Source organism: Chiloscyllium plagiosum, chromosome 40 (genome assembly GCF_004010195.1).
Source record: "Chiloscyllium plagiosum isolate BGI_BamShark_2017 chromosome 40, ASM401019v2, whole genome shotgun sequence".
NCBI lineage: Eukaryota > Metazoa > Chordata > Chondrichthyes > Orectolobiformes > Hemiscylliidae > Chiloscyllium > Chiloscyllium plagiosum.
The window spans coordinates 298,286-315,456 of NC_057749.1; the positions used below are offsets into that span (position 1 = coordinate 298,286).

The window sequence follows — 17,171 nt, forward strand, 5'->3', positions numbered from 1 at the left end:
AAATGTTGAGCCAATCTAGGTGAATATCTCTCAATTTCACGCCAACAAGCTTGTATCTGAGCCTCCTCCTACAATCACTGAACCAGCTGCCTTTCATTCGAGACCAGAACAGAGGCTGTACTCTTAATCTTCAAAGGCTCCCCTCCCAGTATAGCTCTCGGCTCTGGCTGAAGTCTTGTGCAAATTTGAGGGCTGGAGTCCAGAACGAATTTTATTAAAAGGTGATCTGCAATGACTGAGACTACCAATGTTAAGTCTGGATGGTGAAGAATTTGTGTTCAAGAAAATGTTCTTTATGTAAATGTTCCTTCCTTTGGGTAATAAGACAGGGCGAAGTGACTGAAACGAGAGTAGGGGAATGCTTTGGATCTAGTGAGTAAAATTCTATTAGTTTTAAAATAGCTGTGGAAAAAGATAAGCCATCTATAAAAATTAAAGCTTTTATTGGAGCATGGCAAAATTAAATGGTGTGATACAAAACTTTCAAAAGTTGATTAGCGTTCACTGTTCTCAGTTAAAGGAATGTCTCATAAACGGGAGGTTTTCAAAAGAATGATGGTGAGAGTTCAGAGTCATTATGTGTAAGGTAAGGCTGGTAGGACTAGGGAACAGTGAGGTTCTCGTCAAGAATAAAAAAGATTCATAGATATAGACAACTGGGTTCAACTGAACCTCTTGAATAGTATAAAGAGTGTAGGGGCATTCTTATGAGGGTGATCAGGAAAGCAGAGAGGAGATATGAGAAAGCTTTGGCAGATAAGGTTCAGGATAATCCAAAAAGATTCCACAAGTACTTTAAGAGCAAAAGAGCAATTAGAGAGACAGTAGGGCTCCTTTAAAGATCAAAGATGTCATCTTAGACAGTAGGGCTCCTTTAAAGATCAAAGATGTCATCTTTATGTTGAACCTAGGAGATGGGAGGGTTAGTAAATATTCATTTACTGTGGAGAAAGAAACAGAGGCTAGAGAACTCCAGGAAATAAGTGTTGATGTTTTCAAAACAGTTCATATTACTGAAGAGGAAGTGCTTGGAGGCCTTAGAAAATATAAAGGTGGATAAATCTGGTTCCTGACCAGGACATTGTGGGAAGTTAGGGACGAAATTGCGGGACCCCTTGCAGAGGTTTTTCTATCACCTATAACCATGGGTGAGGTGGTGGATGACTGGAGAGTGGCTAATATTGTACCTTTGTTTAAGAAGAGATGTAAGGAGAAGCCTGGAAACTATAGACTTTGGTGGGTAAGTTTTTGGAGGTGATTCTGAAAAATAGGATTTGGAGAGGCATGGAATGATTCGAGATAGTCAGCATGGTTTTGTGTAGGGGTGGATGACTGGAGAGTGGCTAATATTGTACCTTTGTTTAAGAAGAGATGTAAGGAGAAGCCTGGAAACTATAGACCTGGGAGTCTGACTTTGGTGGGTAAGTTTTTGGAGGTGATTCTGAAAAATAGGATTTGGAGAGCATGGAATGATTCGAGATAGTCAGCATGGTTTTGTGTAGGGGAAATAGTGTCTCTCAAACTGAGTTTTTTTTGAGGATTAATAAGGACAGAGTGGTAGATGCCATTTATTTTGACTTTAGTAAAGCCTTTGGCAAGGTTCCGCATGGTAGGTTAATTAGTAACATTAGATCACATGGGATTCAGAGGAGCTAGCCAATTGGATACAAAATTGGCATAATGACCGCACATCTTTGGACTGTGGGAGGAAACCGGAGCACCCGGAGGAAACCCACGCAGACACGGGGAGAATGTGCAAACTCCACACAGGGTCAGTCGCCTGAGGCGGGAATTGAACCCGGGTCTCTGGCGCTGTGAGGCAGCAGTGCTAACCACTGTGCCACCGTGCTGCCCACGGGCTGAGGAATGACAGATGGAGTTTTATTTGCATAAATGCGAGATATTGCATTTTGATAGAACAAACAAGGGCAGGAGTAGGACATATATACAGTTAAAAGTAGGGCCTTGGATAATGTTGTTGAACAGAGAGACGTCTGGGTTCAGGTACATAATCCTTGAAGTATGCGCCACATGTAGACAGGGTGGTTAATAAGGCATTTAACACGCTTACCTTCTTTGCGCAGACTTTTTGAGTATAGGAGTTAAGGCTGTTCAGGTCATTAGTGAAGCCTCTTCTTTGTCCAGTTTTCGTCACCCTGTTTTAGGAGGATATTAGTAAACTGGAGAGAGTTCCGAAGAGATTTACCATGATTTACAAAATGCTGGTGCGGCCACACTTGGAATATTGTGTACAGTTTTGGTCGCCCTATTACAGAAAGGATGTGAAAGCATTGGAAAAGGTGCAGAGGAGATTTATCAGGATGTTGCCTGGACTGGAGGGAAGGTCTTATGAGGAAAGGCTGAGAGACTTGTGTCTGTTCTCATTGGAAAAAAGAAGGTTAAGGGGGGATTTGATAGAGACATACAAGATGATCGGATTGGATAGGGTAGAAAAGAGTTTTTCCTAGGATAATGACGTCAGCTTGTATGAGGGGGCACAACCTCAAATTGAGGGGTGATAGATGTAAGACAGATGTCAGAGGCAGGTTCTTTAGCAGTGTGTGTAAGGGCATGGAATGCCCTACCTGCGAAGGTAGTCAACTCAGCCACATTAGGGAGATCTAAACGATCCTTAGATAAGTACATGGATGATTTTGGGATAGTGTAGGAGGACGAGCTGAGAATAGTTCATAGGTCGGCACAACATCGAGGGCTGAAGGGCCTGTTCTGCGCTATATTGTTCTATATTCTATGTTGTTGGGAATGGAAGGTTTGAGTTCTAAGGAGAGACTGGATAGGCTGGGACTTTTTTCACTGGCGCACAAGAGGTTGAGGGGTGACCTTATAGGGGTGTATGGCAAGTGTCTTTTCCCTAATGTGGGGAATTTCAAAAGGAGAGAGCACATTTTGAAATTGAGAGGAGAAAGATTTTAAAAGATGACGGGTTTTTTTTTAAAGAGTGATTTTTGCATGAAATAAACTTCCAGAGGAAGTCGTGAATGTGGATACAGTTACAACTTTTTAAAAAAGACATTCAGATCAGTCCATGAATAAGAAATGTTTAGAGAGGTGTGGGCTAGAAGCAGGCAGGTGGGATTAGTTTGTTTGTGATTATGATCAGCTTGGACTGAAGGGCTGTGTAACTCTACCACTGACTTCAGACTCATCAGTCTGTAATTTTCTGGTTCATTCTCTACCACTCCTCTTAAAAAGTAGAACCACGTTAGTCATCCTCCAGTCCCCTGGTACTTCCCCTGTGACCAGAGATGAATTAAAAATTTGTGTCACAACTCCTGCAATTTCCTGCCTCACCTCCCACAGCAGCCTAGGATGCAATTCATCTGGGCCAGAGGATTGTCTCTATGTAAGCTTGGCAGTGCTCCAATACCTCCCCGTTTCCTGTGTCAAATTATGTTAGTTCCTCACAGTCCCTTTCCCTGAATTACATACCAAAGTTCTCCTTTTCCACAGTGAAGACTGAAGAGAAGCATTCACTCAGCTCCCATCCAATATTCTGTGGCTTCAGACATTGGTTGTCCCTTGTTTTCTATCGGGCCCTACTCTTTCCCTGGTTAGTCTCTTCCTTTTAATGCGTTTGTAAAATATGTTTGGATTCTCCCTAATCCTGTTTACAAGTTCTTTCTCATATTCTCTTTTAGCTCTTCTAATTGTTTTCTTAAGTTCCCTCTTGGACTTTCCATATTCCACTAGGGCCGTAACTGAATTATTCCCTTTGGACTTGCTAAAAGGCCTAATCATCATCTTTATCTAACCCTGAATTGTCCTAGACAGCCAGGGTTCTCTGAACTTATTGCTCCCATATTCCCCTCTAAAGGTTGCACATGAACTCTCCCCAGCTCCTTTTTTGAATGCCTCCGTTGCTCTGCTGTAGACTTATTCACAAGGGACTGTTCACAGTCTCCTGTGGCCAGATCCTCCTTTATTTTAATAAAATCTGCCATCACCCTCCCTAGTTCAAAACTCTTTTCTGCAGGCCATCTTTTTCCTTGTCCAGAACAAATTTGAACTATTCTGTGTTATGGTCACTATTGCCTAAATGTTTGATACGGTTTTAATTTTATTTATTATTATCGCATGTACCTAAGTATAGTGAAAACCTTTGTTTTGCATGCAGTACAGGCAGAACGTTACATATAAGGAAGTACAGGTCACCGAGTGAGGCATACAAACTTACTTTTGTATACCTTCTGTGCAGCTGTAAGACCAACATTAGATTTGAAATTTGAAATCCAGTCGCAAAACAGCAAGGAAAAAGCTGTTCTTCACTGCCACATTGAACATTGTCTAGCTTCTTTGCTCAGTACCAGATCCAGCACTGCGTGTTCCTTTTTTTTTGGGCCTTCTATGTATTGATACAAAAATCACCCCTGGATACTTGCAAGAAATTGGCCATCTAACTCCTGAACACTATGACTATCCCAATTTATGTTGGGAAAGTTGAAATCCCCCACTATATTTACCTGGTTATAACTCTTACACACCTCTGAACTGCCTACACGTTTGCTCACCTATTTCCTGCTGACACTTAATCCATAATCAGTGGTTAACACGGTTGCCTCACAGCACCAGGGTCCCAGGTTTGATTCCAGCCTTGGGCAACTGTCTGTGTGGAGTTTGCACATTCTCTGTGTCTGCGTGGGTTTCCTCTGGGTGCTCTGGTTTCATCCCACAGTCCAAATATGTGCAGATTAGGTGAATTGGCCATGCTAAATTGCCCATAGTGTTAGGTGCATTAGTCAGAGGGAAGTGGGTCTGGGTGGGTTACTCTTCGGAGGGTTGGGCCGAAGGGGAAAGTGAGGACTGCAGATGCTGGAGACCAGAGTTGAAAAATGTGGTGCTGGAAAAACACAGCAGGCCAGGCAGCATCCGAGGAGCAGAAGAATCGACGTTTCCAGAAGAAGGGCTTCTGCCGACACGTCGATTCTCCTGCTCCTCGGATGCTGCCTGGCCTGCTGTGTTTTTCCAGCACCACATTTTTCAACTCTGGTTGAGCCATAGGGCCTGTTTCCACACTGTAGGTAATCTAAAATAAAATGCACTCCCAGTAAAGTACCTGCTCCTTTAACATTCTGAAATTCTACCCGTAAAGCCTTGTTTGAGGACCCTTTCAAGATATCATCTCTCCTTATTGCAGTAATTGATCCTTCCACAGAAAGGTGTGGAACCAGGATATTTCTCCAATTGATTCCACACTGACCCTTCGAAGAGCATCCCACCCACCCTATCCCTGTATCCCTGCATAGCATATGGCTAATCCACCCAAGCTATGCATCCGTGGACACTATGGGCAATTTAACAAGACCAATCCTGCCCATCTATGGAATGTGGGAGGAAACTGGAGCACCTGGAGAAAACCTACACAGATACAGGGAGAATGGGCAAACTCCACGCAGAGGTGGAGTCACTTGAGGTAGGAATCAAAGCTAGGTCCCAGGCACTGTGAGGTAGCAGTGGTCGCCACTGTGCCCCTCCTTAATGCTGCACCAGCACCTTTTTCACACCCTCCTCATCTTGCCTAAAGATCATTGTAATGTTGAGTTGCAGGTCCAACCCTTCAACCATGTTTCTGTGATGGCAACAATATAATAAGTGTGTCAATTCGTGCCATTAACTCATCAGTCTTGTCTATTACACTTCGAGCATTAAAGACCGTCCAGCCTTGCCTTACTCTCTCAACACACAACACAGCTGAATTCACTTTGACTTGCTTCCTTTGCTGTACATAGAACAGTACAGCACAGTACAGGCACTTTGGCCCTCTGTTGTGCGGACCTTTTATCCTACTCTAAGAACAAACTAATCTATGTACCCTTCATTTTACTATCATCCGTGTGCTTATCCAAGAGTCACTTAAATGTCCCTAATGTGTCTGACTGCACTATCACTGCTGGCAATGCATTCCACGCACCCACTACTCTCTGTAAAGAATCTACCTCTGACATCTCCCTGTAACCTTCCTCCAGTTACCTTTAAAATTATGACCCCTCATGATAGCCATTTCCACCCTGGGAAAATGTTTCTGGCTATCCGCTCTATCTGTGTCTCTCATCATCTTGCACGTACCTTTCAAGTCACCTCTCGTCCTTCTTCACTCCAGTGAGAACAACCCTAGATTTCTTAAACTTTCTTCATCAGATATCTCCTCCAGTCCAGGCAGCATCCTGGTAAATCTCTTCTGTACCCTCTCTAAAGCTTCCACATCCTTCCATTAAAGAGGAAAATGGAACTGAACACAATATTCCAAGTGTGGGCTTTATAGAGCTGCAACATAACCTTGTTCTTAAACTCAATCCCCCGCTAATGAAAGCCAACACACTATACGCCTTCTTAACAACCCGATCAACTTGGGTGGCAGCTTTGAGGGATCTATGGACATGGACCACAAAATTCCTCTGTTCCTCCACACAGCAAAGAATCCTGCCTTTAACCCTGTAATCTGCATTCAAGTTCCACCTTCCAAACTCCATCTGCCACTTATTAGCCCAGCGCTGCATTCTGTCAATGTCCCGTTGAAACCTACAACAACCCTCCACGCTATCCACAACTCCACCAACCTTTGTGTTGTCGGCAAACTTATTAACCCACCCTTTTTCTTCCTCATCTAAGTCATTTATAAAAATCACAGGAAAAAAAGAGTTCCCAGAACAGTTTGCTAGAGAACACCACTGGTCACTGAATTCCAGGCTGAATACATTCTGTCTGCCCTCTGTTTTCTATGGGACTGCCAGTTCTGTATCCAAACAACCAAATTTCCAAATATTCCATTCCTCCTTACCTTCTGAATGAGACTACCATGGGGATCTTTATCAAATACCGTGATAAAATCTATATACACCACATCCACTGTTCTACCTTCATCAATGTGTATTGTCACATCTTCAAAGAATTCAATAAGGCTTGTGAGGCATGACCTGCCCCTCTCAAAACCATGCTGACAATCTGTCATCAAAATATGCTTTTTCAAATAATCATAAATCCTGTCTCTCAGAATCCTCTCCAGTAATTTGGCCACCACTGATGTAAGACTGACTAGTCTGTAATTCCCAGGGTTCTCCCTATTTACTTCCTTGAACAAGGGAATAACATTTTCCACCCTCCAACCATCTGGTACTATTCCAATCTGTTATGGACGAGGACAGACCACTCAAAACATTCTTAAGCAGGCAGCCCAGACCATGACTTTGCAATTTTATTTCAGTAAGTGTACAATGAAAATTACCCAGAGTAAGTTAGCGAGGTTGACTACTAGATTTTAAAACCAACAAAAATTTATTCTCAAAATTACACAATGAAACTAAGAACAAAATAATGAACCCCTACAGAACTCAGTCTATTGAAACTAGACTTAATTATGCTGTTTTCAATATACACAACAGTTCCAATAATCAAACTCCCTTTAAAACCCATTATAAATGGAACACATGCTTACAGGTTGAAGTTGAAAGGCAGAGTGAGTTTCCACACAGCTCACTGTTGAACTCCTCACCATTTTAAGACTGAACTAAACTGCTCAGCTCGAGAGCTGACCACTCTCCTTTCTTTATACAGGCCACTTCTAAAACAGACCACTTTGGCCCAGAGTCTCATCTGTTTGCATATAAACAAAAGGCCTCTCAAAAAGCCTTTTCATCTCCGTACCAAACCAGACTGATCGGAGCCTGGCCTGGTATTTTGCTCTTTTGGAAAAAAGTCAACGACCGAGTATCCTTGAGCCAAGGAACAGCTTTAGAAAAATAGCTTTGTGACATTGGGAATGTGAAATATACAAAATGTGCTGACAATATTTATCATTGTAAGTTCTTGACCAGTCATCACTTAAATAGTTTTTTTTATCCTCCATTTCTTCCTTCCTGTCTCCTCCATCCCATAATTGCGTCTTTCTATAGTTTTCCCCCTAGCAGTTTTGATAAATCAGGCAAAACTCATGCAAGTAAATAATGTATACAAGCTGTGCAAAAAGACTTTTGAGACTGCTTAGGAAAAGACATTCCTTTATTTTTTCCCAAATTATTGAGTGACTTTACCCCTACCAAAGGTGTGTTTGCATTTGTTTTGTTTATGAATCAGCTTTTTACCTTCTCAGAAAATTTATGATTCAACCTTTTACTTTATTCAAGGTTCCATATATTTGAATAATTAGAAGTGAATTATTTTGTTTGTCTTTATTTCACCGTTTTCCTTGTATTTTTCCTCCAATGGCAAGGCCAGCATTAATGCCAATCCCTATTTGTTACCCTTCAACTTAAAAGCTTTGCAAGACCGTTTTGGAGGGCAGTTGGAAATCGATCAAATTGCTGTGGGTCTGGAGTCATATATATTTCATTTCCATCAGCTACCTCTGTCCCCAGATCATTAGCTTAAGGTCTCTGGATTAGCTTAGGTCCAATGATGTACACCATCCCAGAGAACTGACAGTTTAATGTAGCAACAACAAAGTGCCTTTGAAGCTCTGCTTATTTTTGACAAACTGAGCAATGTGCAAATAGGATTAAAAAAAATTAACACATTCACAAAAACTTGAGAGAGAATTGGTATCAGGTTTATGTAACATTAGCCTACCTGAACCGTATTGGGCTAATGTTCTAGTGAACTGCATAGCTACAGAAGTGGAGAGGGTTGAAAACTAAATAGGTAAGGGATCAAACTGGGGAAGTTGTGGTAAATCGGAGTAAGAGAATGGTGTATATAGATACTCGCATTTTATGAAGCGGCTAACAAGTGTAGTTTCACAGCTGTCAGAATGAGAAATTGTACAAGGGCTCTGGAGATCAGGTTTTGCTGAAACAACAAACAAGCAGTGCAGTTTCACAGCTGATGTGGGAGGTCTAATATCCATCCAGAAGTATCAGTGATTTCAAAAACATCACTGCCTGAAACTACAGGAGTACCTGTATCTGGTTTTGAGCCAGATCAGCTGTGTTTGATTTTAAGCTTTATAAAACTTCTGAATCTTTTTTTTGTAAATCTGTAATAGTGAGTAAGGTGGAGGCATTGTTTTTATTATGTTTATACTGAGATCTGTCTCTTGATTGACTTTTAATATTAAGGATTGACACTGAGTTATCCCAGAGTGCTGTTTTTGAGTAGTAAGACTGTGCTAATGCTGAGTTTTTGAGCATAGTGTGTTTTGTTTTTTAGGTAATTTCTGGCTGTGTAGATTGGTAAAGGGGCAGAAATGGCTTGTGGTAGGGTGATGTGCTCTTCCTGTCAGATCTGAGAGAATTTGAATGTTTCTGGAAGCTATGTCTGCAGGTAGAGTGTTTACTCGCGGATTTCATCAGACTGCATGGGTTGGTTGGAGCAGCATTTGGATGTAACGTGGAGTTTACAAGAGCAAGGGGTGTGATGGATGGTAGTTTCAGGAAGGTGGAGGAAGGTAGCTGGTTGACTGCTAGGAGTAGGTGAGGTAGCCAGGTAGCCACAGGACACTCCTGCACTATCCTCACTTCAAACAGGTACGCCATTTTGAATACACTAGGGGTGGGGGATAGCCCCTTGGGAGTATAGCACTGACAGCCAGATTTCAGATACTGTGACTGGCTCTACTGTAATAAGGGTATGTCAGGTTCCAAGCGATTGATTGTAATAGGGGACTCTCTCTCATCTGGGGCACAAACAGATGTTTCTGCTCATGTCAGCAAGACATCAGGATGGTGTGTTGCGTCCCTCGTGCCAGTGTCAAGGCTGTTTCGGAGAGGGTGCAGAGTATTTTGAAAGGACAGAGTGACTGATGGTTATGCATGTTGATACCAACAACATGGTAGGGAAAGGGAGAACAAAGAAAACTAGGCGGGTGGTTTAAAAAATAGGTCCTCGAGGGTAGTAGAATTTGTGCCACCTGCCAGTGAGAACTAGAATTGGCAGATAGAGCAGATAAGCCCTTCTGCTTATGCCCGAAACGTCGATTTTCCTGTTCCTTGGATGCTGCCTGACCTGCTGCGCTTTTCCAGCAACATATTTTCAGCTCTGATCTTCAGCATCTGCAGTCCTCACTTTCACACCCAATAGTGAACACTAAATTGAGAGCCAAATATGTCAGGAGATCTCCTCTCTGTCAGAATAACAGGCTTGTAATGATTGGGGATTTTAACTTTCCAAACATAGACTGGGGCTTTCCTTGTGTGAAGGGCTTGGATGGAGAGGAATTTAGTGTGTACCCAAGGAAACTTTCTTATTCCATGTGTGGACATACCTACTAGAGATTGTCTGTTGGGAATTAAGTGACTGAGGTGTCAGTGAGGGAGCACTTTGGGGCAAATGATCATAATTATATTGTTTTAAAATAGTGATGGAAAAGGATAGACCTGATCAAAAGTTGAAGTTCTTAATTGGAGTAAGGCCATTCTTGACACTATTAGGCAGGAATTTTCAAATGTTGATTGGGGGAGGCCGTTCACAGGTAAAGAAATGGTTGGGAAGTGCAATTCCTTTAAAATGAGATAGTATGTCCCTGTTAGTGTGAAGGGCAAGGCTGGTAAGTGTTGGGAATGCTGGATGACTAGGCTCTGGCCAAGAAAAAGGAGGAGGCATATGTTGGGGACAGACAGCTGGGGTTGACTGAATGCCTAGAAGAGTATGAAGGCAGTAGGTGTATACTTAAGAGGGAAATCAGGAGGGCAAAAAGGGGACCTGAGGAGCTTTGGCAAATAGGGTTAAGGAGAATTCGGAGATTCTGAGTAAATTAAAGCAAAAGAGTAGGGAGAGATTAGGGCCCCTTAACGATCAATATGGCCATATATGTGTGAAACCACAGAAGTTAGGTGAGATACTGAACAAATATTTCCTGTCCATATTTACTGTGGTGAAGAACGTGGAAGCTGGGGAATTAGCAGAAATAAAAAAAATCTTAGTATTTATATTACAGAAGAGGAGGTGCTGGAAGTCTTAAAATGCATAAGATTAGATAAATCCCTGGGACCTGATCAGGTGTTTCCCAGAACTTTGGGAAGTTAAGGAAAAGTTTATTGGGCCCTTTGCTGAGATAATTGTATCTTTGATAACTAGGGGTAATGTGCAGGAAGACTGGAGGTTTGCTAAAGTGGTACGATTATTCAAGAAAGGCTATATGGAAAAGCCTGGGGACTAGAACATTGTGCCTTACCTTAGTGATGGATGAGTTGCTGGAGAGGATTCTGAAGGACAGGATTTACATGCATTTGGAAAGGCAATGATTTGTAAAGGAATGTCAGTATGGCTTTCTGCATGGAAAATCATGTCTCATATCTTGATTGACTTTGTTTGAAGAGGTGACAAAGAAGATTGATGAAGGCAGAGCAGTAGATGTTCTTTTGGACCTCAGCAAGGCATTTGACAAGGTTCAGTATGGTGGACTGGTTAGTAAGGTTAGATGACATGGAATCCAGGGAGAGAGACGCAATTGGATGCAAAATTGGCTTGAAGATAGGAGACAGAGGGTGGTGGTAGAGGTTTGTTTTACGGACTGAAGGCCTATGACCAGCAGTGTGCCACAAGGATCGGTGCTGAGTCCACTGCTTGTCGTCATTTATATAAATGATTTGGATGTGAATATAGGAGGCATGGTTAGAAAGTTTATGGATGACACCAAAATGTTGGTGTAGTGGACAGTGAAGAGTATCTGAAAGTACAATGGGACTTACACAGTTAATGGTAGGATCCTCAGGTGTGTTGCACAGCAAGGAGACCTAGGATGGCGGGTGCACAGTTCCTTGGAAGTGAAGTCACAGGTAGATAAAATAGTGGAGAAGGTGCTTAGCATATTTGCTTTCATTTGTCAGTGCATTAACTATAAGAGTTGGAAGGTCATGTTGTGGCTCTACAGGATCATTGGGGACACCTTAGAGTGCTGTGTACATCTTTGGTCGCCCTTCTGTAGGAAGGATGTTGTTAAACTTGAGAAGGTGCAAAAATGATTTACAAGATGTTGCTGGGACTGGCGGGTTTGAGTTATAAGGAGAGGCTGAACAGACTGGGATGTTTTTCCCTGGAGCTTCGGAGGTTGATTGACCTTTACAGAAGTTTATAAAATCATGAATGGCATGCATAGGGTAGATAGCCAAGTTCTCTTTCCTAGACTGAGTAAGTCAAAAACTAGAGGGCATAAGTTTAAGGCGAGGGGAAATATTTGACAGGACCAGGGATAGGTTTTTCATGCAGAGGGTGGTGCATGTATGGAATGAGCTGCCAGAGGAAGGGATGGAGACAGATATATTACAAGGCATCTGGATGGATATATGAATAGGATGGGTTTAGAGGGGTACAGGCCAAATGCTGGCAAATGGAACTAGATCAGATTGGGACTGTCTGGTTTGCGCAGAAGAGTTGGACCCAAGAGTCTTTTTCCGTGCTGCATAACTCTGACTCTATGACTTTATATGGAAATGTAAAACCGACCATAACAGGAAGAAATAGAAATTCTAAGTCTGTTAGTCAACCGTATATTGTTTCCCACATGATGATCCAAAATACTGGGTGTTGGCAAGTTACTCCTCTATAGTACCCACGGAGGAATAATATCCAGAAAGAGTCACTAATGATGGCTAGGAATTATGCTTTTCAATGCCTCCCCAGTTGAATTGATATATTTGGGTAAGAATTGAGTATTCACCACATTGTTTATGAAATATCAGCTGTAAATCCACTGATGTGTTTATTGTTTGATTTTTCCAGTAGAGACTATGGGGACAGGTTTCAAAGTGTGCTTATGTTTGCTTCCATCCCTGAGGTGGAACTTGTGCTGCAGCATCTTCTAAAAGTAACAAGTCTTCACCTGAACCCTCCATAGTTGAAGGTGCTCAGTTCATCCATGTTCTTGTCCAACATCTGTTCGCCCAGATTGATATTTTTGAATACTTGTCAGGCCTACTGAATATTTTTTACTTTCTCGATTCCTCTTGAGTCTAAAGCAGACTCCCAAACGTAGAGTGGATGCTGTTTTGAAAAACTCCTGTAAGAATCAGGATATATAAATGAGGATGAAAATTGAAAATGTATTGGCTCAGGACTGTGTGCATTCTATAGGTGCATGTGCTGGCACTGAGCGGTGACAAACAGACCTTTGAATATTTAAGTTGAGTCTACATGAATAGTATGAAGTTTTACTCTTGAAGTGCAGCCACTATTTTGATGTAAAATATGCAGTGGTTAATTTTCACAGACCTACTTACAAGCAGCAATGAGATAAATTGTCATTGGTGATGGTCTGTTTTTGGTAGTGATAGTTTAGGAATAAATCTTGGCCATGACACAAGAACACTATCTGAGAGGGTAAGTGAGATGTTTGTTTAGTATCTGTTCAGGAAAATACATCTCTGATATTGCAGAGTTAGCTGTACTGCCACAAACATGGAGAATGCTCAAGAAACTTCCAATTTTTAAGGCAGCAACCATGTTTTGTGTGATATGACTCTTGAGAACAGGCAGGTGAAATTTAAAAATTTAGACCCCAATAGTTAGTGAATGTTTGGAAACTAAGAGCTGAATCCTTCTCATGTTTTCATGTTTTTGTTTGCAGATATGTGAATGGACATGCCAAGAAACACTATGAAGATGCCCAGATTAATTCAAACAACATTAAAAAGTCAGAGAAGCATGAAAAAGAGAAATTGCAGCATGCAGTGTGTATGGATTGCAGCAGTTACAGCACCTTCTGGTATGTGAAGTAAAATATTAAATCTGTTAATGCAGGGTTTATAATATTATTTGAACCAAAGAACTTGCTGTGCACTTTAATGTATGCTCTTTAATTTAAGTACCTGCTTCATTCTGATCTTCAATGTTGAATAATACTTGCCTTGAGAAACCCAAATAGTTTTGCTGTATGTGGGTTTTAATTTGTTGATATTTAACAGCTTAAAGAAAGATCAAAACAGCGAAACCCTGATTTTTATCCCTTTTTTTTTTAAACCTATATTGAAAAAAAGCATGGTGATTTTATAGTGCCCCATCCATGTCCTGAAACACTTTACAGCCAACAAATGATGAGATTTTGTTTTTCTGGCAATGTTGGTTAAAGGAGAAATGTTGACCAGTAGACGGTGAGAAATCTCAATCTTCGCCTTTAAGTAGAGGACTTTTAGCACAATGGATTTCGGCACAAACAATTTGTATATACAGCAAGGTCCCTCAAGCAGTTTAATGAATACCTGACTGGATAATGTTTTTGATTGGGAATGAAGTTTGGCTAGGATGAGAGGAGGATTGCTTGCTGATTTTTGGGTTAACATTTCATCTAAGCAAAACAGCCTTCCCTAATGCTGTCTTTATCTTTGGTCATCTTAAACTTTTATAGCCTTGCAGTTCTCCCATTCCATCACTCTCTGATACTCGTGCATGCACCCTCTTTACTTATTTTTGATTGTACCTTTGTTGTCTAGATGCTTTACTCCGAAGTTTTCCTCATTTTAACATCTCTAAATCCCTCTTCTTTGTCCATGCTTTTTATCAGTCATTTAACCCCTTTGGCTTTTCATCTACTTTTTGACTACTTTGGTTTGGAATGCTTTTCTGTTAAAAGTGACAAGTAAGTGTAAGTTATGAGTAACAAAATGATAACTGAAGCGTACAGTTTTTATTTTAAATAAAATAAATTCTTAGATTCAGCTGCTGAGTTTCCCTACAACTATTTAACCTTTTTAAAATCATGCACAGATGTAGGCATCGCTGGCTAGGCCAGCATTTATTACCAGCCATAATTGCCCCAAAGATGGTTAAGAGTCAACCATATTGCTGTGAGCCTGGAGTCACATGTAGGCCAGACCAGGTAAGGGCAGCAGTTTCCGTTAGCAAACCAGATGGTTTTTTTCCAACAATCGGCAATAGCTTCATGGTGACCATTCGACTTTGTTATCTGCTATGACAGATACTCAGAATATTGCCCGAATCTCTGGATTAACAATCTAGCAATAATACCACTAAGCTATCACATCCTCTCTCTTTTCAGGAAAAGAATTGAAAATGAAATTTTGAAATAGTATTGTGCAATTATAATACAATGTGGCAATAACTTTATTTGGAAAAGCTGTTGTTTCTGCTAAAAACTTCTGGAAGCACAATTTGTAGCACTGGTGGCCTTGTCATTAACGATAGTGACAAGCAAGTTAAATGTCCGATTTAGATCCATGAAACTTATGGTTCATCGAGCATTAGCTCATGTCCATAGATACTGCCACACGCACCTCAGTAGTAATCTGCAGCAAAGCACACTTTGTCTGTGATTGATTACTCCAGAGCTTCTGCTAAATTTTGATGTCAATTTTAGTTTCTTCAAATCATTCAACTCCTTTGTAGACTGCACTTCTGATCTGTACTCAGATGATTTTCTCAGGGCTTTTGAATGTGTTTCCGCTGTCAGGTTTTTTTTCAACTGAGTACAGTACAGCCCTAGGTAGGGGAGGTTTGTCTATTTAATATTCTCATCCTGTCTGAATTATTGTGTTTGCATCTGTCCCATTAACAAAGCTGTGAATGAAGTATTCTTGACTGGCTAGGGCAAACAAGATGACCACACATTACAGCACTGGAGTAAGCTTCTGTTCCTGCTAGCTGAATTGCTTGACTTAGTATGTGCAGCGAAGCTACCATTATGCAGTTTTTCTTTATTGGTGCTGCATATGCTTCTTAAATTACCAATTTAAGAAGCACAAGACTTGCATTGCATATGAAATCCCAAAGGGTTTCAATAGTTCTTCCTTTTCCAGAACTGGATTTCATGTAGTTGTGTATCCTTGCTTATAATGAACTTTTACAAAAAAAATCTCAAATCAATGCTGCCATTGTTGTTCTAAGGGACAGTGACATCTTGTGCGTCCTCTCATTCTCCTTTGGATTTTTTTGAGTATTTTGGTTCCCCAACTGTACTGATGAAGCAAAGAAAAGAGTTCAGTATCAGTAGTCTTTATTTCTGCAATTTACCATTCCACAAAATGACACCAGAAAGTGTGAATGAAGTCCTGATGTTGGACTTTCGATCACTTATTTCAAAATAGGAAATGTCCTTTGATGTGGCACCATAGTTGAGACATGAAATGTGGAAAAATAAAATGTATTGGCATATGTAACTGTCACTGGGACAAATACAATTGGGATTACGCACTTTTAGTGGTAGTTATGTCGGAGCAGACTTGATGGGCTGAAGGGCTGTATGAATCGCTGGAGGTATGAGTGGTTAACTCTGCCATTAGGCAAGATTCCAGATTAGATGTGCACCTTATGAATATTCCAATTGGTCTCTGCTGCCATGTATCATTTAGTCAGAGTAAACTGAGCACAGATTAAACCTGACTACATGGTTAATGTTAAGTTAAACATTGCTTCATAGAAATGTAATTAGCTTGTAAAACAATCATTTTAAACGAGAAAGCAACATTTTCCTTTCGCATGAATTTGGAGATTTCAGATTTCTCTTGGGAAAATTTCTAGAAAGGCTCATCATTTTACACTAAAATATGCAGTTCATAATTGAATTGTATTTTAGGAATCCTCAGCCAAATATAAATGCATTTTTTTTTTCTTTCCACTTTCAGGTGATCCTTTAATTTCAATTTAAGTGCTACAAGATCCTACTTTATGGATTTAGTTTGACAAGTTATGTTATTTGCAGTATTGTCTTTTCTGCTACATATAGTTACTGCTAAATACTTAGAATTTTCATTAAAATTACTCTGTTCATTTTATTATGCTGGTTTTATATATATTTCTTTCTATAATCTTGCATCTGTGATCGCTTTAGTCCTGAATTTCCTGGATTACATTTATGGTGCACATTGTGCTGATTTAACTGTTTTTTAAACAATGCAGAAACCTATATCAAGTGTCCTTGATACTGTTGGCACTTCAGTCTTGAACCTCTTGTCTCTTCTTGATGTTTTAGTCCTTTATTATGCTGGGGAGTGTCAATATCAGAAAGCATTCTTGCTTGGTCCCACTGAAAACCTTGTATGTTTTTGGCAGGTTCCAAAAAAAAGAAAATTTGAGAGTACGGAGTGTGACAGCATAATTTTTGAAGTACTGCAGGTCTCATTCACGTGTAATTTCTTAAAAAAAAAAAGTGGCTGAAATTTTAGGAAGATTCATTTTTGGGAATAGCGCAAATAATTGAGGAAAAGTTCACACGTTTGACATTAAACCTATTATGATCAGTTCCTCAAGAATGAAAGCTAAATTCCACTTGT

The 17,171-nt window shown here is 40.6% G+C and overlaps 1 protein-coding gene across 1 annotated transcript in view; it reads left to right on the forward strand.

The window, feature by feature from the left end:
- The window catches only part of usp3 (ubiquitin specific peptidase 3), a 232,318-nt gene that overhangs the window by 7,380 nt on the left and 207,767 nt on the right, over positions 1 to 17,171 (forward strand). The window contains exons 3-4 of the mRNA XM_043680112.1: positions 2,340 to 2,344; positions 13,514 to 13,651. Of these exons, the coding sequence (XP_043536047.1) occupies positions 2,340 to 2,344; positions 13,514 to 13,651 (143 nt within the window). The remainder of the gene's footprint in view (positions 1 to 2,339; positions 2,345 to 13,513; positions 13,652 to 17,171) is intronic.